The sequence below is a fragment of the Narcine bancroftii genome, chromosome 5 (genome assembly GCF_036971445.1).
Source record: "Narcine bancroftii isolate sNarBan1 chromosome 5, sNarBan1.hap1, whole genome shotgun sequence".
Lineage (NCBI taxonomy): Eukaryota > Metazoa > Chordata > Chondrichthyes > Torpediniformes > Narcinidae > Narcine > Narcine bancroftii.
In genome coordinates this window covers 177,600,113-177,620,652 of record NC_091473.1, presented here as the reverse complement: position 1 = coordinate 177,620,652, position 20,540 = coordinate 177,600,113, and the positions used below count along the sequence as shown (strand labels likewise).

Below are 20,540 nucleotides of genomic sequence, written 5' to 3'. Positions count from 1 at the left end.
TCACAATAATTTCCCAGGAGCCTACCAGTAGCGTCAGAAGTTAGTGCTTTCAAGCTGCAGGTCAAATCGTGTGTGTGAAGCCCTGTTCTCTGGATGAACCATCAAAATGAAATTCTATAAGCTTCAGTGACATAATTTCAAAGAGAATCAGAGGTTTCCTAGTGTCCTGGTGATTGGTAATCCACTGACCAACATCGTGGAAAGAACATTATCTAGCGACATATCTCATAATTTTTTGGTATCATCTTGTTTTGTGTTGCAGGTTATAAAAGATTATTACTGCAGAAAAAGTATGCAACATTTTATTGACCAATAAGTCCTTGCAACATTCTGTGGGTATGAATATCACAGAGTCAGGGAATTGTTGTTCCTCCTTTTATCTTGGACAGCTGTTTTTTTTTTCAAATCTGTTTTGTTGAGAACACCTGCTCTAGTCACAGAGATACTTATAACCATATAACAATTACCGTACGGAAACAGGCCATATCGGCCCTTCTAGTCTGCACCGATTTAAGTGAACTCCACTAGTCCCACTTGCCTGCTCCCTGCCCATAACCCTCCAACCTTCTCACGTCCATGTACTCATCCAATTTTATATACCTCTATCAAATCCCCCCTCAACCTTCTATGCTCTTAATGAATAAATACCCAGCCTACTCAGTCTTTCTTTGTATTCTAGATACTTCAATCCAGGCAACATTTTAGTAAATCTTCTCTGCACCCTCTCTACCTTATTGATATCCTTCCTATAATTTGGGGACGAGAACTGCACACAATATTCCAAACTTGCCCTCACCCATACCTTGAAAACTCTCAACATCGCCTCCCAGCTCCTATATTCTATGCTTTGATTTATAAAGGCCAGCATACCGAAAGCCTTCCTCACCACCCTATCTACATGAGAATCCACTTGCAAAGAACGATGAACCATTATTCCAAGATCTCTCTGTTCCTCTGCATTCCTCAACGCCCTCCCCTTCACTGCCTATGTTCCATTTTGATTATTCTTCCCAAAATTAAGCACTTCACACTTATCTACATTAAACTCCATCTGCCACCTTTCAGCCCACTCTTCTAAGCAGTCCAAATCCTTCTGCAGTCCCCGAAAACCCTCCTCACTATCCACAATTCCCCCTTATTTTTGTATCGTCTGCATATTTGCTAACCCAATTTACCACTCCATCATCCAAATCATTAATGTAAATGACGAACTTACAAATCTTTCTTAAGAGTTTTTATTGTCACAGAAAGTTATGCATTTCCATATTCACAAGCACATAAACTTTAGAAAACATTACCAACCCCAAATACATTAAAAGATCCAAATAGAAATAAGTTTGCTGAAAGAAGCATAAATCTAAAACGCTCATTGTTATTTTCAAAACAGACTTTAAATTTGCAAGAACAAAAATAAAATCAAAGCAAAACACAAAATCCATGGTCACAGATCTAATCCAGATTACTTGCTTACTTTTTCCTAAACCCGCCATCTTTTTCCACATGTAACCTTCACTTCTGGCACTAGAACATGACAAACGATATATGAAACATGTTGAAATAAAGAGCTTTAGCTATCATGATCTTAGACAGAGGAAATTGTTTTTGCAATTTTTAATATGACAACAGGGAAACAGTTGGATTTTTTTTACAGTTCATTTATGCCATTAAAACACTTTTGGCTGAGTTCCTTTGTGCCTTGAAGTCTTTGGTTAATTAAATTACCCGGCCCAATTGCCAAGGATTGTACATGTTCGTTGGCTTGTGCTGGAATCTAAAGGAGCATCTTAAAAGCAGGGGAAAGAAGAAGATGGTTTGGCTCAGGGATCTGAAGACACGCTTAAGTGAATCAATTCCAGAGGCTGAAAATGAAGGGAAATGGAGATGCCAAAGAAAGACTGGAGAAAACCATGGATCGTGAAAGGAGAAGAGCCCTGGGGATTTGAAACAGAGGGTGAGAAGTTTAAGTTTAAGGCAACAGTTCCGTAGAGGTTGTGTGGTGGGCGGCCAGCCAGGAATGCTTTGTAACAGAAAAATCTGCAGATGCTGGGAATCCTTCAAAGCAGAGTTGAGCTGGAAAAACAGTAGTGCCCATACAAAAATGTGCTGGAGAAACACAGCAGGTCACACAGCATCCATAGGAAGTAACAGGTAACCGACGTTTTTGGGCCTGAGCCCTTCCTCGGACAACATGTTGCTTCCTATGGATGCTGAATAACCTGCTGAGCTTTTCTACCACATTTGCATGTTGCATGCTTTGGGATAGCTGAGGGCAACAAAGAAAGGAATGAAAATCCCAGAGGAACACAGTTTGTGCCAAGGACTTAACTTGTGTCTGAACAGTATCTAGTTCAGTGGTTCTCAACCATTTTCTTTCCATTCACATACCACTTTAGGTAATCCCTATGCCATCGATGCTCTGTGATTAGTAAGGTGTGGTGTGCTGTTAGACAGAATCAGAGACACACAAGGTAAAGACTGAACAACAGGCTTTAATCCACAAAAACCTCCACAGAGACAGGCTGCCTATGGCTGCAGCAACTCAGTGTGAGGCCAGCACAGGCTTATATCCGGAGGGTGATTGACACCCGACCGGGTGGGGGTTGATTGGCAGCTGTCCAGATGTTGTCCTGTTCCCTTACACTCCTACAGGTACAGAGGTTGTCCCCTGCAGAAAAGATTGCTTAAAGTGGGATGTGAATGGGAAGGGAAGGTTGAGAATCACTGCTCTAGACCAAATTGTTACTGAAATATTTTGCTTGAGAAAAATTGTCATTGCCCCATTTCCTTTGGAGTTATGAAACCGTGCACATAACAAGTCAATGAGGTACAAATAAAACAATGGTTTTAAAACTTTTTCTTTTTACCCACATACCACCTTAAGCAATTCCTTACTAATCACAGAGCACCTATAGCATAGGGAATACTTGAGTGGAAAGAAAAAAGTTGAGAACCATTGAGCTAGTAGGAAAGAAATTTTGGATTACTAGTCCTTGATATTGGAATTACATGACAGAGACAGAAACATTTGAAGATTATTGTCTGACTATACTCTTCCCAACCTACTTCTGGCTCGTTCATGAGCTTTGACTTTGTCCAAAACTTCCCACTGCACTAATCCTTGGCCACTTGTTCGAAAAATATTGGAAAAAATGAACCAGGCACTACCACAAGTGATATTTTCACATTCCTGGTTCTGGCACATCGATGAAGGCCGATCTATCATTCAGGTTTTTGGTAGGAATGTATGAAGGATATCCTGCAGGATGACATAAAGGGTGTTGATTTATAACAATAAAAGAAAGTAAATGACTGTAAGCAATGAATAATGGTCAAAATCAACTGTAACTTTGTCGGTGTAATACCCAAAAGTGCTAGAGAAATTCATCAGACCATGCAGCATCTGATGGTAGCCACGTTTCGAATTTGAGCCCTTCATTGAGGTAGGACCAAAAAATAGGCAGGCACCTGAATTAAAAGGTGGGAGAAGGGTAGGGGAGACGGGGGGGGGGGGGGGGGGGAGGTTGCGGCGAGGTTATTTAGTTAAGTTTTTAAGTAAAAGATTTGAATTTTTCCAAATTCTTCCTAGCCTATGGAGCCAAAGTGTATTTTAAACATTGTTTAAACACTTGAGAAGATAGCTGTAAACTCAATCTGCACCCATTATTTTTTGAGTTTCCTAGTTGAGCGTTCATATATTGGGAGAAATGCCAGAAGATCCCAGCCTTGACTGGATCTTGAGAGTTCTTCATTGTGTACTGGATCGGGTAGCACCAGGCTCCATAAATCCCTCGTCTTTTAATCAACTTTGTGAAGTAGGCTACTTTGCTAATAATTTCTCATAGAGGGGAAAGGAAGGTCACGGAAGATTCAGGATATTAAGAAATGTGGCTTGTAACTAATAAGGGTATAAATTCTCTGTAGACTAACAGTTAGGTGGTTTTAAGATAAAAGGACATCCTTTTATGTCAGAGTTCTTTTGCTTTATGGGTAGATTCAAAAGCCATCAGCGTAGACCGAGTTATGCAAAGTTGATTTACCAGGTACAGCCTCTTGGTATGAAGGTGGCAGTCCTTGATTTTGATCTGCTATTACATAAGGGGAAGGAGCTGCAGTCATAGCCTTCTGTGCAGGAAATGGTTGAACAGGAAGTGGTTGATACCCATGGCACTGTGGATATGTCTGCATAGGTTGTGAGCAGTTCAATGGCATCACTGTGGTGGCAGCTGTGGTTACAACTGCTGGAAAAAAATACAAGGGGAGAGCAACATTAACAAAAATTAACTTTCTGTGGTGACCCACTTCCCAGCATGCAAATGGGCTCCCAAAATGGTGGACGTGCTGTGGGAAATTGACCTGCATGAGGAAACAGCTAACATTTCAGAGTGATGACCTTACATTGCAAAGTCTATTCGCTCTCTTTCCCTTCCACCTCTCGCATTTCCCAGGAATTTCCTCTCTTATTTCAAGATCTCACTGTCTATGATTTTTGTAGTCTGAAGCAGACAGTCTTCATTTCCTGTTTGTGACACTGCCCTCCCAAAAGTCTCCAGCCTTGAAACTGGTGGTCCTTGCTGGTCACATGACCTACATGTTCAAGGGCCAATATTTGTGCAAAAGTGTGAAGATGAAACTCTTCGCGTAATTTTCTTGTGGTACCTTGGTTTTTTTTCTCCCAAATGCAATCAGAATCTTCCACTCTGCTTTGCTGACATCAAAGAACTAGCAGATGCTAGGATGTTTACGCATCAATGTACATGGTGGTGATACAACTGAACATTCATCTGGACCAATCCTCCAGCTACTGTGAGATGAGATTTAAGATGACGTGACATTCAATCATAAATAATAGGCATGCTTCTCTCCTGTTGATTAGTCTACCTTCTGCACTAAGCTCACCTGAATCAGTTGGAGAGCATCTTGGAAAACTATGTTTTATAATAGGCTGGTGCAATTTGGATTATTCCTTCTGATGTATTCCAACAACAGGCATTGGATTTAATTAGCTTCGTCAATGTTCCTTGGGTTATTGCCCCCCTCAACTCAGCTTCTGACCGTACACCTGAAGTTTTGAATGTTCATTCATGGCTGATCCCCCACACAGTGACTCAATTCTGGAAGTAATCGAAGGTGCAGTATGATTGTCTCCCTGTAGGTCATGTGACCAGCAAGGGTCACCAGTTTCAAGGCTGGAGACTTTTGGGAGGGCAGTGTCACAAACAGGAAATGAAGACCGTCCGCTTCAGACTACAAAAATCATAGACAGTGAGATCTTAAAATAAGAGAGGAAATTCCTGGGAAATGCGAGAGGTGGAAGGGAAAGAGAGCGAATAGATTTTGCAATGTAAGGTCATCACTGAAGTGTTAGCTGTTTCGTCATCTGACCTCCCCAGCATTTCCAGCATTTGGTTTTACTTCGGAAATGCATTAAAATTGCAATAATTAATTTTAAAGTCTTTATTATTAGTTTGGATCAATGCTGATATTTGTTCAATGTTTTTCTTCCTTTTTTAAAATAGACTTTATTTACAATATTCACAAAAAAAAGAAAACCATACAGTCTCTTCACACCCATAATGTACATCCTTACCAATGTACATTGTTACATTTGTTCTTTACATACACCATTACCAGCACTGTGGCACCTTTTCATTTATCCCCCCCCTTCCCCCCCCCCCCTGTGGTTTGAGGGACTTCCCCTTGGTTTCAGCCTGGTAATGGAAGGACTCTAGACTGTGGTCCTTCCCCACAGTGCCCTTGCGTTGTGTATTCTGCAGTCTGGTACTCTCTCACCAACATCACCAGTTTCTGAAAGACCATCAGGTTTCGGGCAGACCAAAGTGTGCCTTTCACTGAGTTGATGATCTTCCAGCAGTCCTGGATGTCTGACTCTGTGTGTGTGTTCCCAGGAACAGCCTCTTCTGAATGATTTGAACAAATGGAATAGCTATCAATGTTTCTTCAGCTGTTTTGTGGACATCACTAACACAAAGTAGTGTGGAACGCTTTGTTAGCATGAGGTATCTGGCAACAATTAATGGAGCTGACTCCTCTCAAGAAACTGCCCAGCAGTGGTGTCATTGAGACAAATGTGATGTCTTTATTTGTATGTCAGCTCCGATTGCAAATGCAAAGCCATGATTACATCTTGTGAACTCACCACCACACTCATCTTCCCTTCTCCTCCACTCTCTGCCTTCTGTAGGGACCACTCCTTCTGTCACTCCCACCTCCATTCATCCCTTCCCCTTCCACCTATGACGGCAGGAAGCACCACATTTGTGCCCACACCTCCTCCCTCACCACCATTTAGGGTCCAAAACGGTCCTTCCAAGTGAAGCAACACTTCACTTGTGAGTCTGTGGGGTCATCTCCCACATTCATTTCTCCCAGTGTGGCCTTCTCCATCTCGGAGAGCCTGGATGCTGTCTGCGAGATTCTCTCTGTCCACTGCAAGAGTGGCGATCTCCCAGTGGCCACCCATTTTAATTCCGTGCCCCACTCCCTCGCTGACCTGTCTGTCCATGGCCTCATGCGCTGCCAAACTAAGGCCACCCATAAACTGAATGAACAGCATCTATTCTGTCTGGGCCCTCTCCAACCAGGTGGCATTAATATCGATTTCTCTGGTTTCTGCTAAACCACTCCCCCCCCCGCAGCACTGGCCACCTGAAGGGACAGCTGCACTGGGCTGCGCATCTGAGCGCACTCCGGCTCCTGTCCCTTGAACTGTCAAGTTAGGATGGCTGGCTGTCAGTGCGGGGACATCCCCCGTGGAATGTCCCCACACTGATCGTTCTACCCCCTGGCGGGGAGAAGGGGGCTGGAGCAGCTGGCTGGGGAGAGGGGGGCTGTGGCAGCTGGCGGGGGAGAGGGGGGCTGGGGCTGTTGGTGGGGGAGAAGGAGGCTGGAGTAGCTGGTGGGTGAGTACGGTGCTCGCGTCGGGTACTGGCATTGTTTCGGCTTGCCCCCTTCTCCCCCACTGGCCGCTCTAGCCCCGCAGTTCCCGCACTGACATCCCAGCCAGCTGACCCTGCCCGATGTCCTGCGCCGGGGGAAAGGGCAGCTGGGAGAAGCGTTGTCAGGTGCTCGCCAGCTGACTGTCATCCGAATGCAGCCGCTTTTAGGCGGCTGGATTCAGATGGCTGGGGGGAGCCACTGTGCTCCGGCGATTACAAAGTTACAAAGTTCGCATTGTAACCGCCTCCTACACATTCACATGGCCTGCCAACAGCCGCATATTGCCAAAATATGCGGCTTTACAAGCGGGGCAATTGGCCACCTGAATGTACCTACTGAAGTCCCCCATGGCACCTGAATACAGCCGCCTGAAAGCTGCTGCTAAGGGGTGGATTGATGACAATCAGCCGGTACCCAACACCCCGCACCTGACAGCCCCCCTCCCCATTGCCTGACAGCCCCACTCCCCACTGCCCCTGCCCCCTGGCGCGGGACTACGGGGAAGGGGTGGCTAGCGCGGGACTACAGGGCAGGGGCTGCCAGCGCGGGACGTCAGGGCTGGGGCAGCCGATGCGGGGCTACAGGGCTGGGGCTGTCAGTGCAGGACATCAGGGCTGGGGAGGAAGACACAGGACTTCGGGACAGGGGATGCCAGCGCGGGATGTCAGGGCTGGGGTGGCAGGCGTGGGACTTCAGGACGTCCCACACTGGCTGCCCCTGCCCCAACGTCCCAAAGGGACAGGAGCCGGAGTGCTCTCCGAAACGCTTCTCCTGCAGCTGTCCCTTTCAGGTGGACAGCGCAGCGCATACAGGGCTGCCACCTGAACGATAATTCCACAGGTCTGAATCCATTTCTGCAGGCACCTTCTTGGCAGAGAATGCACCTGAAAGTGGCTTTTATCTCCTTTCCTCCAGTTCTCCAGCCCCTTCCCTCTCCATTCATCAGAGAGCTGTCCTCTCCCCCATCACCTTTACATCGGGGTCTTCTGGCCACCTGAAAGAGCCTTAGACACTTATACTTGTCATTCACCTCTTGCCTGTTGGCCTGTGCTCCTGACCCTCCTCTCTCCTGTTCTTTGCTCATATCTTCACCAAGTGGTCAGGCCCAAAGCATTGGTTATGTATCTTTTGATACATAAAGAATGCTGCACGATTTGCTGAGTTTCTCCAACATGTTTGTGTAAGCCATGATTAAAAATACTGTTTTTGGAGCATTGCAGTGTGCAAATTGGCTGCTCTCTACAAATTCCAAAATACTTAACGAGCTGTAAAGTGCTGTGTTTAGCTTAGAAACAAAAGCCTCTTTTCTTTCATTGTGAGATTCAGAGTCAACCACTTGAGATCAGGATGTAGAAAACAATAGGTGCTTTTAAACTGCAGCCACTCCCCCCCCCCCCCCCCCACCCCACCTCCCGGGTAGCCCTCCTGGGACCCAGGTGCGATTAGTGGGGCCAAGGTGCCTCCAGCACCTCTTAAACTGAGGGGGAGGGGGGGTAGCCCCAGTAAATCACCAACCCAGAGATTTAAGGGGTATCCTGCCTCCGCGATGACACAGTAAGTGACGCGTCACACAAACTAGTCTCTCCCATCCCCCCATCAGCTCTCAGTCCCCTCCCCACCCCGCAGCAGCCGACCACTCTGCCCCTGTGGCAGCCAACCCCTCTACCCCTGCGGCAGCCGACCCCTCTGCCCCCCAGCCCTGCCGATCACGGGGACCCCTCTGCCTCGCCGGCGACCCCTCTCTTCCCTTCTACCAGGGATTCCCTGTGACACCAACTAGGTAAGTTTTAATGGGTTCCCTGACTACCTCTGAGGTAGGGCAGGGACCCAGATGATTTCTGACGTGCCTAACTGTGTCAGACCCTTTCAAACTGCCTGCTGAATGGGGCACTAACTGGGCAAATTGCCCGGTTAACCCCATTTTATAGGGCAGTTTAAAAATGCCTATTGTGTCCTACAGTGTTAATATAGCCAAGCTTAAGACATGTAAGAAGACACCTACTGCTGGCTCAAGTCAAGATTTTGTCCTTATATTCTCTCCTGCCAGCAATCTTAATAACACTGGACAATGAAGATTTTGCTTCCTGAACACTTTTGGGTGTATCTTACTGATTTTGGGTGCTGATCACAAAACTCACCTTAAAATTTTCCTATCACATACCGTTTTTTAGATATGACCTATTCTTGTGATTTCCTCTCAGATTTTGTCTATTTCTGCATTCGCACTGGGACGTCTTCCCTGCTGATCTTGGTGGAGTCAGTGACGAACACGCTGAAAGGTTTCACCAGACATTGCGGTTTCAGGGCTAACTATTGTTGGACACCTACACGAGAAGCATCAGATGCTGAGCATGCGAAAATCAGTGGCAAAGCACATTTAGGTCAGTTGAACTAACACCATGTGTCAGTATCATTTGCAATTAAAACATGATGAACTCAATAAAAGTTAATTTAATATTTCTCCAATTTCCTACGTGACACTGCAAACCTGAAATCATCTTTGTGTTCAGCTTGAAGTTGTCTATCATAATGCCCAATTTTTTTTCTGGAAGCAAATCTTTTGAAAAAAAATTCATTGTCCAGTGTTATCAGTAGGCACTTTCAAGCAGGGAAAACACCCGTCTGTAAAGGCGGAGGTCCTTCGCCCTTACGCCCAAAGACGTACCTCTCTGAATGCATCGCGGCCGGTTCCGAGGTGACAATTCAAACCCTTCTTGGGGAAGGATAATCGGCGGAGCGCTGCGCTGCCTGACCTGAATGTACAGATGCTACAAGTGGCTGGTTAGGGGTGGGCTGATGATGCTGTCAGTCCGCGACCCATCTCCCCAATCACCCCTCTCCCTCCATGACCCCCTCAAGACAGGGGTGGCGGGTGGGGGCCGTCGGGGCAGCAGGAGCTGTCAGTGGGGGCCAGTGGGGCAGCGGGGGCTGTTGGAGCCGGTGGGAGCCATCGGAGGACGGCCAGTGCAGGCTGTGACACCCACTCCAGCGACATCCACGCCGGCCGCTTTGGCCATCGGGGCTGCTCTCTGCAGCTCAAAACGTGGCAGAACAATGGCCGTCTTCCCTACCTATAATCCCCCACACAGTTGGAACTGTTCTGGGAAACACAGAGCAGACCCAGCTGCGTGGGGGATTATGGGAAGGGAAGACGGCCATTGCTCTGCTGAGTATTTATGATGGGTGGCTCTATGGCACCAGTCGCCCCTGCCTCTGTCAGTTCTGGAGGGCGCTATGAGGCACCGCTCAATATGAGATGCTGTCAGAACAATAAGTTTTTAGTTTTTGATCCGCTCTTGTAGCCAGCCTCAAGGCGGAGGCCTGACATGAAATGGCCTAGTGGGTGCTGGGTGTTTTGATATTGAGTGACTTTGCTCACGGACGTGTTCCTTTACACAGTTACTTACTGGAATGACGTGGTTCAGATCTGCAACAGGCACAACAACCACAGCAACAGCAGGACAGAATTCCACCAATCACAATGATTGAACCGACCACTGCAACTCCAATTAAAATGTTTTTACTGATGAGAAACAGAAGGAAAGATTTATTAAAATGTGAGGAAATACTGTAAAGAGAAGTGGAATGTTTGAATGCTGCACATGAACAGCCACAGGGACCTCAAGCTCCCGGGCAGGAGCGGGATCCTCAGGCTCCCAGTGGAGACGCGTCGGTGATTGGTGGGGGCCAGCAATTTTTTTGGGGGGGTGAGAATTAACCATTCTTTTAATGCTCAAAAAGCCTTCTCTTGACGTGTGTTATATTTTAATCTCTGTTACAGGTGATTTGCTATTGCTACTGGGCTATTTTAAAAAAAAAATGACCTGCTCTCTGAAAAGATAGGCCCGGTCCCGACCATTTGGGAGAATCGGAGTCATACTGTAGCATAATTCGCTGTGCTTTTATTTGTATTCTTTTATTCGTGGTGTTCGGCGGAACGTAATTAAATTATTCAGAAGAGTTCTGAGTTGCACGGCTGCATGAACTTTGTCTGATTTTCCTCTCCCGGACAGATTCAGACTAAGTCAGAAGGAGAGTCTAGCTGGACATAATGTATTTTGAATCTAGTCTCCGACACAATGCATTTGGAATCCTGTTTTGTTTGCATTTCATCCAATTCTCCACCACAACAATTTTAACTCATCATACACGAGAAAAGAAGGGAATTCAAACTTTCTGATATTGTTGGCTACTTACGTGGTGTTGTTTTCTCTGCAGTTCACTCCACTGAAACTGAAGCTGCATTCTACACTGGAAATTGCATCTAACAAAGTAATGTGGAAATGACAGTGAAAAACCCAACATCCAACCCCAACCAACCAATTTTCCCTTGCAACCGTGTCTGCCTGTCCCGCATCGGACTTGTCAGCCACAAATGAGACTGCAGCTGACGTGAACATTTATCCCTCCATAAATCTTCGTCCGTGAAGCCAAGCCAAAGAAGATCTTAAAATAAGCAACTTTCCGCCATATCTCTTGAGCTAGGTGGGTCTGGGCTTAAGATCTATTCTGGTTATTGAAATCAATCCTGAGGGGCTGGTGCCAGTGTGAGGAAAGTGGTACACTCCCAGATTTGCTGTTTTATGGATATTGTTACAAGCCCAGAGGACCCTAAAACCCAGCAGCAGAAGATATTCACCAAGACAGATGAATACTTAAACAAAAGTTGCTTTTAGTTATCTTTAAACATGAAAACAGAATCACACTTTAACTTATCTCTATTGACTTACTTAACCTAACAACCCCCTTCTAATTCTAAATGCACGTGTAGGTCATGTGTGTGCAAGTTCAGAAAAGTTCTTTGGTTCACAGTCCAATCTCACTTCTCATTCCTCCAAGTTCACTGGTTGCAGGCAATTCCTATTCTGTGCACAGAATTTTACATTTATAAAATTCACCGGGCTTTGGTGCTTGAAAGGTAAATGGTTACCACTCAGGAAGGTTCGTTGGTTTTTAGAGAAAGATTTGTTATTCTAGGACATCCACAACTGATGTACTTCCATCAGCCACTCCAGTGTCTTGCTGAGGAAACTTGCCCCTTCAGGGCTCTCCAGATGATAACCTCTTTCTTTCAGGTCATCACAGAGTTCCTTTTTTTTTCACTTATTCCAAGTGAAGCATTGGACCGCCAGTCCTCTACTCTTGCATGAACCACAAGGGCTTTGACCAGGCCGTCTTACAAATGGGCTTTCCATACGTTTGCCAGCTCATCCTGTTCCAGTCCCAGCTGCTGTCTGCTGGCTGTAACATTGTACAAATGATCTCTGTCTCTCTCTCTCTGAGAGAAAGCCTATTTGTCTCTCTCTGCTTGCAAAACCACATGACCCTCTCAGAACACCAAGTTCTCTTCCAGACAGCAGCGGCTCTGACATGCTCTTTCATCTGTTGCCTTTTGTAAATAACAATCCATTAGTGAAGTCTCCTGAGAACTGCAGGAAGTGTGGCAGAATACACCCCTTCAATGACCGCACCGTCACACTGAGCTCTGCCGCACCTCAGGGCTGTGCGCTCAGCTCACTCTGCTCCTGTTCACACTACTGACCCATGACTGCATCGCCATATCCAGCTCCAACAGTGTCATCAAGTTTGCAGGTGACATAATAGTCGTCGGCCTCATTGGCAACAACGAGGAGTTGCACTGCAGAGAGGAGGTGGAGAATGTTATGATATGGGGCGAGAATAACAACCTGAGTCTCAACATGGACAAGATGAAGGAGATGATCGTGGACTTCAGCAGGTCCAGGAATGACCACTCTCCACTACACATCAACAATTTGTAGTAGTAACCTGCCTGAATGACTATTGACCAGCGGCACTTACATCAACAGTGATGAAGTGTTTTGAAAGGCGGGTGTTGAAGCAGATCAGCTCCTGTCTGAATGGTGACATGGATCCGTTCCAGTTCACCCATCACGGCAACAGGTCTACGGCGGATGCCATCTCACTAGCTCTACACAAAGCCCTAGAACACCTGGACAATGAAGGTGCATACATCAGGTGCTCTTTATCGACTACAGTTTGGCATTTAACACCTTCATCCCCTCAAAACCTATCAGCAAACTCCAAGACCTGGGAGTTAACACCCTACTGGGTAATTGGATCCTGGATTTCCTCACCTCCAGAGCACAATCAGTGAAGATTGGTAAGAACATCTCCACCATCTCCATCAGTACCAGAGCAGCACAGGGCTTATCCCCCGGCTCTACTCCCTTCACATCTACGACTGTGTGGCTCAGTATGACAATAACACTGTCTACAAATTTGCCGATGATACCACGAGAGTGGGTTTTATAAAAGAAGTCAATAAATCAGCATTCAGGAGGGAGATTGAAAATTTGGCTGAATGGTGCACCAACAACAACCTCACACTCAATATCCTTGTAAGAGCCACATCACACGGAGTGGTGAGCATGCTCAGTGCAATAGTATATTCAGACATGACCAGCAGCCTGAGATGTGAGTAAAATTTGTGCTGTAAACTTACAAGCTTCTCTGAGTGTTTATTAAAACCTCCGATGATACAGCCGAGGACAAAACATGGTGGCAGCGGTGGGATTGACAGAAACCCACATCAGATAAGGAAAAAAAAATCCCTATAAACCAAAATAAACACAAAGAGAAGGAAGAAAGGAAAAAAAGCAGCATTACCTGACTACCAGAGCTGGAGAAGAAGATGGTCACAGCAGCAGCAGCGTTGCACCCACTCATGGACTGAGAAGCCATCATAGAGGCTTTATAATTTTAAAAAGTTCAAGCAGAAGTGCAACCTGGCATTCAAAAGTCTCCTCAAGGGAATCACACCAGAGGAAAAGGTTAGTTACATCCTTCTTTGGACGGGGGAACGAGGACTAGACCCGTTTAATAGCTGGGAGCTGGCTAAAAGGGAAGAAAATAACTCAGAAAGGATATTTGAAAAAAATTTCCTCTCCTCTGGAACCGAAATCCAGCCATAGAATAAAGCAATATGAGTTCCAGGAATTAAAACAAGAGCCTGATGAGTCAGTAGATAATTTCCTCACAAGGCTAAAGACATTGCAGCAAAATGCAAGTTCAAGGAAATCGAGGAGAGACTAGTCGACCAACTAATCTTGGGAAACGCTCGTCCTGAAGGGCAGAAAGCTCTCACAGGAAAAGATAGCTTGAAACTAGCAGATGCCGTAGATGCAGTTAGGGCCTTCAAGGCTACTTGGAGGCAAATGCAATCCCTCTCTGTGCAGGCCAACACGCAGCACAGAGATAGAAGGGTCGATGCCGTAAAGCGCACGCAGAGAAAGTCATAGACGTCCAAGAACTGCAGGAAGTGTGGTAGAATACACCCCTTCAATGACCGCAAGAAATTCCCCGCGTATGGTTCGAAGTGGAGGAGCTGTGGGAAGGTCAATCATTGGGAAGAGATGTGTAAGTCTGACATGAAAATAGAAGGAAACGAAGAATACAGAAGGAAAGTACACCACGTTAAGGGAAGTGAGAGCAGTGACTCCGACTCACTGATGCTTGGCATCGAAACAATACTCCATCATGAGATGTTCAAGAAAGGGAAGGGAGAACAAGATGAATTGAACACCACAATCCAAGTTAAAAGAAAGATCAAAAGCAAACCAACAACATTCAACTTGAAAATAAAGTTGGATACTAGATCAAAAAGCAACATTCTCCCGCTTAGACTGTACCGCCAAATGTACCCCGAATACATAAAGGATGGGTACCCGGAGGAAGATGCACTAGAAGCTGCAAATGTCACGCTCACAGCCTACGGTGGCCCCGTGATTAAAAAACTAGGAAAAGTCCAAATAAAAAGCAAACATAAAGGAAAGAGCATCATATGCACATTCTTTGTGGTTGACGCCGACAGACCAGCAATCCTAGGCCTGAATAGTTGTCAAAAATTGCAGCTAATCTCTGTAAACAATGAGATCAGGGAGAAGAAAATGTCCAAGAGGATCAATAGCGACACCCCACTTGATCAACGCCCTCCGATCACAAATAAGACCGAGCTCATGGACATGTACCTTGAATGGTTTGATGACACAGTCGGGTGCTTTGGGAACTTTGAATACCACATTACTATAGACCCAAACTACAATAATCCATGCTCCACAGAAGGTGCCAATAGAGCTGAAACTAAAGCTAAAGCAGGAGCTGGAAGAAATGGAAGAAAAACGAAGAATAGCAAAAGTAGTTGAGCCAATTGACTGGGTAAATTCTAAAGTAGTAAAAGAGAAACCGAATGGCCGCCTAAGAATATGTCTGGACCCCAAAGACCTAAACCAAGCAAACAAAAGAGGGCACTATCCAAAACTAATGCTGGAGGACATCACTTCTGAACTAGCGGGATCCAAAATCTTCAGTAAGCTAGATGCCAAGAATGGGTATTGGAATGTGAAGCTGGATGAAGAATCGACACTGCCAACAACATTCAACACTCCAATTGGCCGGTACAAGTTCCTGTGCCCACCTTTTGGCCTAAAGGTGAGCCAAGAAGTCTTCCAGCAAAAGATCGATGAGACCTACAGGTGATGCAGGGGCATTGTCGGCATCGCAGATGACATCCAGATTTTTGGCAGAGATGGAAAAACCCACGATCTCCACCTACATGAGGCCAAGCCAAAGATCTGAGTTACTATGACAGAAAAAAAAACTCACATTACAAGTAGATGCTTCCATCAGAGGCCTCGGGGCAGGATTGGTGCAGGAAGGAAAACCGATAGCCTTTGCTTCATAGGCCCTGACAACAGCAGAGACCCACTATGCCAATATTAAAAGGGAGCTGTTGGCAGTCGTATATGGATGCGAAAAGTTCCTCAAATTCCTCTATGGGAGATAGTTTGTGGTAGAGAGTGATCATCGCCCGCTGGAACGCATCCAGAAAAAGAACCTAAGCAAGGCACCAGAGGCTACTCCTCCGGCTCCAATGTCACGACTTCACCTTGAAGTATAGGCCAGGGAAGGAAATGGTGCTCGCTGATGCTTTGTCACGTCTTTCCCCAAATGAAAAATACAAAATGAAAGACATGGAGATCAAGGTACATCACCTTGTCAGGGTAACTAATAACAAACTAAACCTGATTAAAGAAGAAACCACAAAGGATGAAGAGCTACAGTTGCTCTCCCAACAGGTGATACAGGGATGGCTAGAAAGGATAAAACAGGTACAGACTACAATACATCAGTATTGTCTGTCAGGGACGACATATCCCTGGAGAATGGTGTACTGCTGGCAGGGTCTTGGCTGATAATACCAGAGACAATGAAAAAAGAAATTCTCCAAAAAAACACCAAGGCCACATGGGAATGGAGAAATGCAAGCAGAGCAAACTCAGCAGTTTACTGGATAGGCATATACAAGGGCATCGAAAACATGGTGGCTACATCCGGCATGCCAGAAATACAGAAGTACACAACAAAAAGAAGAGATGATACCGTGGAAATACCTGCCAGGCCATGGCACACAGTGGGAGCCGACCTTTTCACAGAAAACCAAGAATGGTATCGGATTGAGTCCTGCTACTACTCCAAATTCCCCTTCATCAGGAAAGTGAAGGACCTGAAAGCATCGACCCTCACTGCTGCAGCACGTGCGCTCTTCACAGAACAGGGGATACCTGAACAAGTGAGATGTGACAATGGGACCCAATTCACATCGCATGAATTCAGAGAAAAGGCTGCAGAATATGGGTTCACCATCACCACTTCATCACCACATTACCCCAAAGGGCATGGATTCAGTGAGAGGCATGTACAATCAAGCACACTCTCACAAAGTGTTGAGAGACAAAGGAAGATCCCTATCTCACCCTTCTGTCACTGTGAGCCATGCCTTTGAGGGCCGACATGAAATCCCCAGCAGAGATTCTGAGTGGCAGAAAGTACAAGACAACCCTGCCAAGCAAAATCCATCCACCAGGTGACCAAGAGGAAACAAGAAGAAAGCTGACTAACATACAAGAGGAAAGTTGTCAACATTATAATAAACATGCACAAACATGACCAGAACTCTTCCGAGGGCAGCATGTGCATGTTGATAAAAACCTGGAATCCAGCAAAGATTGTTAGAGAAGCTGAGACGCCAAGGTCATACATCATCGAGACAGAATCTGGCAGGCAGCAGAGACGAAACAGGATCCACATTCGCCCAACCCCAGATCTGACACAGAAAGCACCAGAAGCACCAGCAATTTCTAACAATCCAGAAACTTGTGAAGGAATGCAAGTAGAAACCCCAACCAACAACACCGTAACAACCGAACAGCAGGCAACAGAAGAACCGAGGCAAACAACACCACCATCCACAACCGTACCAACACCACCGAAGCAAACAGACACAACAAGGTCTATGAGTTGGAGAAGCAACATCCTACCACCAGTGCAATACCACTGAGAAGAATATAGAACTGCAATTGTATAATTAGAATACAGGTACACGATCCTTTATCTGGAAACCTTGGGGGACAGTGCGTTCTGAATTTCGGATTTTTCCGGATTTCGGAAAGCTAGATTTAAACCCACCCAAATTGTGCTGCCATATCCACCCCCACCCTTTTCCATTCACGCTACCGTCTTTCCCCGCCTGCCCAACTCGTGCTGCCGGTGTCTCCCCTCCGCCCGCCTGAGTCACGCTGTCGGCTTCACACCAGCCCGCCCGATTTGCGTTGTCGGTCTCTCCCCCCCACCCACCCCCGCCAGTCTCTCCCCCTCATCCCCCCAACTCGCGCTGTCGTCTCTCCCCCTCACCCCCCCCCCTCACCGACTCGCGCTGCCGTCTCTCTCCCCACTTGCCAGATTTTGGAGCTTTCCGTATTTTAGATGTCCAGATAAAGGATAGTGTACCTGTATTTAATTCTTAATGGCAAGTGCAGGTAAAGAAGCAATAACAATTTATTTTTGAGAAATTTAAATCTTAATAAATCTTTTAATTTTTAGACTTTTTTTAAGAAAGGGGGATGTTATATACAGTGGAAACTTGGGACTATTTTATGCTAGAGCAGGAGCACTGCAAGACTGCCAGAGTTGCATCACACTTGAGTGGTGAGCATGCTCAATGAGACACATTAGCCACTTTCAGGTGTTCTGATAGAAGATTAGGCACCTGCAGGCGTGGCTAGAGGAATTCAGCTAGCACGTTTAGGTGGCCACAGAATGGACGGCTTTCTGGCATCTAAACGGGCCAGCTGACTGCTAGCCATTTAGCAGCGAAAGCCGGCTAATCTGGACAGATGCCTACTCCCCCCCACACTGACATCACGTCATAGCAGCGTGTCAAGGCATGCCTGACAAACAGTTCAGGCTTCCGGTCTCCCCCCCACCTCCTCGCCTGTCCGACTCCCACTGCTGCTGCCAGTCTCCCCCCCCCCCCCACCCACCCTCGCCCGCCTGACTCCCGCTGCCGGGACGGGGTCTGAATCTATGGCAAGCTTCCAAACATTGATGTTGTCAGTGAATGGAAGTGCTTCTCAGGCCAGTGTGAAAAACGGTGGACAAGTCTGCACCTGTTCTTCCACTGCTGGGAATTGAAAATGAAACTATTTCAAGACCCAGGAGCAATTTCTTTCTCCATAAAGAAACATTACAAGCACTGGGTAATTTTGTTTTTGGCTGTGAAGAAAAATTTTATTGAGTGGGTAAGTGGAAAGCGGGAAAGGTTTAGGCCAAGGAAGGCTGATACTGATATAATAGAGGAGAAAAAAATTGATGAGTGTCTACATCAAGTCTATAAGGATGGATTTTTCTTTGCACATAAATGAAAGTAAGGTGGGATAAAATGAAAATAATTGAAAGAAGAAGAGATAAGGAGAATGTTTTCTTACAGAATGTATGGAAATCTGAAAGGAGTCACAGATACAGAGACTTCAACATATTTTAAAAACTCGTGGGTTGAAAAGTTGTGACCTCCACCACCAGAAAGGGGCATTGAGGCTACATACCTATTTTTGACTGGGATGTGTATTACAGACTGCTCCAGATTCCAGCATCTACATTCTCTGTGTCTCCAGAATAGACCTCTGCCCCATAAATTCCCTGTGTTTTGCATTAAGCAAAATAACTCGTAACAAAAGAACTTCAGCCACAGAGAAATGTCATACCCTGTATGTTCCCCTGCAGGGTGGCGGGATGCACCTTTTATCCCAGAAGTTCACCTGAGCTTCCTTTCTGCTAGCTTAGGATCTCAAAAGGCCTGGAAAATGCTCTTTAACAGATCCCAATCACTTCCTTGGGAATACAATTTGGTGTAATAAGCTGAATCCTGGCTTTTGTCGGAATGGAACAATTTGCCCTGTTTGATTTCTCATTAAGCCCATGTTCTAAAAGTTTGAGTGAATTTAATATTTTAGCAATAAATTTGAAATAAGATTATTATTTCTAACAGACACTAATTTTTTGACATATGCGGTTTGGACAGGCGGTAACGTCTGAAATTTCAGTATCAAATGAGGATGAAAAATGCAAATCAATTTGTAACTTGGAAAAGTCTTTTGTGTGAAAGGTTATCCAAGCTCTGACCTCCTCAGGGCAGAAGTTGCCAGTTGCAGCTGACAGATTTCCGTACTTACTGGAAAGCAATAGACACGTTGAAATAGACACATGTTCACAAACTAAGTGATTCTAAGTATTAGGTGCCTGGTCTGATTCTGTCTAACAGCGCTCCACACCTCAGAGAGTTTAAAACAATTTTGTTTTGTAAGACTTTTGTCAACACAGAATTGACAATCAAATGTATTAACTCATCTAATACTGAGCACAACCCCAGCACAATTCAATGTTTCTCTCAGAGAACCACAGGAGAAAGTTGCATGATTCTTGAGAAGATGATATTGAACTTAATCCAGAACTTCTGCTAATTAATTCTTAACATCTCGTCTGTACAATTTCTGCAAGAATAAAATGTCATAATTTTGAAACAGTTGCCCAGAAAAGTGACAACATATTTCTTCCATTTATAATAAAATAAATCAAATTTTTACCAAACTTACCGCAAGATGAAATTGCCATACAGACCAGTAACAAACAGTTCATCCTTCAAGGCTGTTTCTTTCAAGTTTATGCCTTGAACTTTAGATCTTAATGAAAACGTGTTCTCCCACTGTACTCGGGAGAGCAGAATGAGGAAGACACTCTAATTGGTGTTCTCTGCTAAGAGTTACAATTTGGTAAAGGAAATGTTTTTGAAAGAATCCTGATCAAAAGGTCCTGTAGTGCCCTCCAATGTTTAGTGATGAAAATTACATTCATAACACAGCTTTTGTTCTCTCTGCTCCAGGTTGTTCAGCTTGAGAATGTATTTGTTTAACTTAAGGTTTTATGTCGCAAAATACCTAGTACAATGAGAAGGGTTCTTTTGTGAGCAAGTTATCTCCAGCATCACATACAGCTGTGAAACACAAAAGTCTGCTGACACCGTGATTGTAGTAAAAACACAGAAATGCTGGAGGAACTCAGGAGGGTTTCAGTCTGTACCAGGAAATGAAGATATGTTACTATTTAAGTTTTTTACATATAAATAATGTTATTTTTCAGTTTTCACACTTACCTTCCAGAGTGGCCGTTCACAAGAAACGACCTGTGTACAGATAATCGACACGTGTTTA

General features: G+C 45.3%; 1 protein-coding gene across 2 annotated transcripts; it reads right to left on the bottom strand.

The window, feature by feature from the left end:
• Nucleotides 1-1,219: 1,219 nt before the first annotated feature.
• On the bottom strand, nt 1,220-20,074 carry LOC138764239 (protein shisa-5-like). 2 transcript variants are annotated; one of them, XM_069939883.1, is made up of 5 exons: nt 19,926-20,074; nt 11,155-11,221; nt 10,365-10,480; nt 4,038-4,235; nt 1,220-3,256 (listed from the first exon to the last, which is right to left on the bottom strand). In XM_069939883.1, exons 1-5 carry the CDS (start codon nt 19,966-19,968, stop codon nt 3,180-3,182), a joined length of 501 nt encoding a protein of 166 aa, XP_069795984.1. In that variant the 5' UTR covers nt 19,969-20,074; the 3' UTR covers nt 1,220-3,179. The 2 variants fall into 2 exon arrangements, with proteins under 2 accessions (XP_069795984.1, XP_069795983.1); XM_069939882.1 differs by having other exon boundaries at nt 4,038-4,238; nt 19,926-20,073.
• Nucleotides 20,075-20,540: the final 466 nt, after the last annotated feature.

Coding starts and splice junctions, on each gene's coding strand:
- LOC138764239 (XM_069939882.1), bottom strand. CDS start 19,968: ATGAACTGTTTGTTACTGGTCTGTATGGCAATTTCATCTTGCG. Junction 10,481..11,154: donor TGCAGAGAAAACAACACCAC/GTAAGTAGCCAA, acceptor GTTTCTCATCAG/TAAAAACATTTTAATTGGAG. Junction 3,257..4,037: donor ATACCAAGAGGCTGTACCTG/GTAAATCAACTT, acceptor GTCATCCTGCAG/GATATCCTTCATACATTCCT.